Source organism: Rutidosis leptorrhynchoides, chromosome 5, assembly GCF_046630445.1.
Source record: "Rutidosis leptorrhynchoides isolate AG116_Rl617_1_P2 chromosome 5, CSIRO_AGI_Rlap_v1, whole genome shotgun sequence".
In the NCBI taxonomy this organism is placed as follows: Eukaryota; Viridiplantae; Streptophyta; class Magnoliopsida; order Asterales; family Asteraceae; genus Rutidosis; species Rutidosis leptorrhynchoides.
Window position 1 is genome coordinate 326,158,671 of NC_092337.1, and position 3,721 is coordinate 326,162,391.

At 35.1% G+C, this 3,721-nt stretch overlaps 1 protein-coding gene across 1 annotated transcript; it reads right to left on the bottom strand.

Annotated features, from left to right (window-relative positions):
• Positions 1–777: 777 nt before the first annotated feature.
• Positions 778–2,058, bottom strand: LOC139850650 (putative glycosyltransferase 7). Its single transcript, XM_071840201.1, has one exon. The coding sequence runs from the start codon at positions 2,056–2,058 to the stop codon at positions 778–780; it is 1,281 nt and encodes a 426-aa protein (XP_071696302.1).
• Positions 2,059–3,721: the final 1,663 nt, after the last annotated feature.

A 3,721-nucleotide genomic window follows, 5' to 3' on the forward strand; every position in this document is an offset into this window, starting at 1 on the left:
TTTATTTTTTGCAAAAATAAAGACATTAAACTGTGGGGACTTAATGGTGTATCCTAGGGGATACACGCATAAAAACACCATTTTTATACAGAAAAATGGATCAAAGAGCACAAAAGATAACAAGATTTGGTGATTTTCAGTATTTGCCGCCCAACGTACAACATGCCGCCCAACATCATGCGTAAGTCATGCAAGCAGCTTCTATGCTTAAGCCCTTTTATTAAGCGCGTGAACGGCACGCAGTCACGTCAGCACACGCCACCAACCTTCCGGATACTTCGAATAACATAATTAATCAGCGATTGACACGTGTATCCCAAGAATTTCGGACATTCTACGCCTATAAATAGACCCCCTGGCTCATTGCATTTATCATCTGAACTTCCGTCAGAGAGAAGTACACTTTCTTTCTCACACAGTTCTTTCTCACTCTAAACGCACATTAGCCGCTTAGCAGCAATACGCTAGACGGATCAATTATAGATTGATCCCCAGACTGATTGATGCCACCCCACGGATCCCTTATCCGTGTTTCGGGTCTGCAGAGATTATTTTTCGAGGGCAAACATCAGTCGGCATCATACGCTCCACGCTAGGTACCAACAATATTATTAATATATTAATATATAACCACAAATATTATTGCACAAATGACGCTATCATTATTTTATTTTTCAACTTTTATACAATAACAACACTATAACTAGCTCCATAATATACCCAACATCAATTTCATCTCATAAATACGTCATAATTAACCTTTAATGCATTCTCTAATCACGCAGGATAATCAAACGGCAATCGGGAAACCACCGAAGAATCCGACAAATTCCGATGAACAAATCCATAATTCCTAAGCACTTGATTATCACCAAAATTCAATGCTTTATTCATACCATCCTCACAACTTTCTTTACTAAAAGTTGGATTATGTTTCCCATTACAAGGCTGACAACCCGCAAAGTGTGTCACAAAAGGCCTTCTCCAACTTACAAACTCATTACCAACATCTTTTAGCGACGGTTCTCGTAGCAAACCATAAAGTTCTCTCACTTTTTCCGCGTGTCGCCTTCTTAACATCCCCGTACTCGTCTCGACCTCTAAATACTTTTTCGAAATGTCATTTAGCGTGTCCACAATTGCTACCCAATAACCTTCTATTGAATAGCCGGTCTCTATAAGCATCTTTTTACCGTACCATTTCTGATGCTCCATTAATAATAAATAAGCTAACGCGGTCTGATCATCATTATTGTGTTTGAACTCATTTAATAAAACATTTGTCCATTTTTCATAATTCGGGGACGGTGGGCCCATATCGGCCCATCGTTCCAGAAACTCTAAAGACCATTGACAATTTCTTATTAAAAACGATCCCGCGTTTAACCCTAACCAACTTTTCTTTTCGTAAACTTCTTTCGGCCAACCATGAACTACAAAATTATAATCTTTATATCGATGAAACGGGATTTTATATTCCATATCCGTAAACGCGGCGTCTTCATCCATCCACCAGATCCATTCAGCTTCCGGGTGGGCCACCATTGCGGCCCGAACTGTTGGAATCTTGGCCCAACAAGATGGCATTTCAGGGTCTAACAACACATTATTATAAAATATATCATAACCGTGAATACGACAATAATCAACTTTATTTCTGTAGAATCTTAACAAATAATGGTCACCGGTTGGGCTGGCACATGGGGTGGACCGTGTCCCGGTTACAATAAGAACCCGGTCGTGTGATTTGGGTTCAAAAGATGGGTGGATTTTAAGCCATGATTTTCTTTTTTGATCCCAGTTTTGTATTGGTGTGTCGATAGTGTAACCGAAAGATGGGTCGTCGTAGAAGGTGGAAATGGGTGGGTCGAATTGAAGGTCGAAGGCCGGGTCGGGTTGGGAGCATTTGCAAGAAGTGGGTTTCGGGTCAAAAGTGGAGAAAAAGAAGAAAGCCCATAATAGTAGTAATGATGAAACAGCTCCGGCGAGAAAGATGGAGGGGCGATCAAGTGTTCGAATAGTTGGTTTTCGCCAATTTGAGTTTGCGAATATAACCATTTTGATGTTATGTTTGCTTTTTACAAAGTAATGTTGTTTAAATACCATGTGAATGTAATTTTATTTGCCTTTAATTTATTTATTAAAATTAAAGTAATATACTACATAATTTTGTGATAGTCAATGATGAAATGACGAAATGATAATATATATATATATATATATATATATATATATATATATATATATATATATATATATATATATATATATATAGTGGTAAGATCAAGAGGGAAGTAACCATTCGGGGGGAAGCGGGGGGAAGCAAAAACTTTTTTTTTTTCGTTTTTTGAAAAAACTTTGTTCACGAACATTATAGATGAGATGAAAATATGAACATTTAGTAGAGACACTTTGTGATAAATGTTTTTATTTTGGCGGAAAAACGCTCGAAGAAGTAATATATAACAATTATCGTGTTTTTCGAGCGTATTTTGAGGTTTTAGCTATTAGGGTTTAGAAATTATGGTTTAGATATTAGGGTTTATAGGGTTTAGATATTAGGGTTTAGAAATTTAGGGTTTAGGGTTTAGATTTAGGGTTTAGATTTAGGATTTAGATTGAGTTTTTAACACCAACGGTTTAGAGTTTAGGGTTTAGGGTTTAGGGTTTGGTGTTTTGGGTTTATGGAATAAATCCAAAACACCAAACCCAAAACCCTAAACCCTAAACCCTAAACCCTAAACTCTAAATCGGACTAAATTTTATTTCACAAAACATGAAAAAAAAACGTTCATATTCTTCACGAACAATATTATCTTGAATGTTATTTTTGTCGATCGTTTTCCCGCCTAAATAATAACATTCATCACGAAGTGTCTCTTCTAAATGTTCATATTTTCGTGTGATCTTGATGCCGGAAAAGATTTTTTCAAAAAAACGAAAAAAAAAAAAATTTACTTCCGCCCGCTTCCCCCCGATTGGTTACTTCTCCATTGATCCTGCCCCTATATATATATATATATATATATATATATATATATATATATATATATATATATATATATATATATATATATATATATATATATATATATATATAGGGGCATGATCAATGGGGAAGTAACCAACAGGGGGAAGCAAAAAATTTTTTTTTTTCGTTTTTTTTGAATTTTTTTTTTCCGGCATCAAGATCACACGAAAATATGAACATTTAGAAGAGACACTTCGTGATGAATGTTATTATTTAGGCGGAAAAACGATCGACAAAAATAACATTCAAGATAATATTGTTCGTGAAGAATATGAACGTTTTTTTTTCTTCATGTTTTGTGAAGTAAAATTTAGCCCGATTTAGAGTTTAGGGTTTAGGGTTTGGTGTTTTGGGTTTTTTCCATAAACCCAAAACACCAAACCCTAAACCCTAAACTCTAAACCCTAAACTCTAAACCGTTCGTATTAAAAACTCAATCTAAATTCTAATTCTAAACCCTAAATCTAAACCCTAAACCCTAAATTTATAAACCCTAATATCTAAACCATATAAACCTTAATATCTAAACCCTAATATCTAAACCCCAATAGCTAAAACCTCAAAATACGCTCGAAAAACACGATAATTGTTATATATTACTTCTTTGAGCGTTTTCCCGCCAAAATAAAAACATTTATCACAAAGTGTCTCTACTAAATGTTCATATTTTCATCTCATCTATAATGTTCG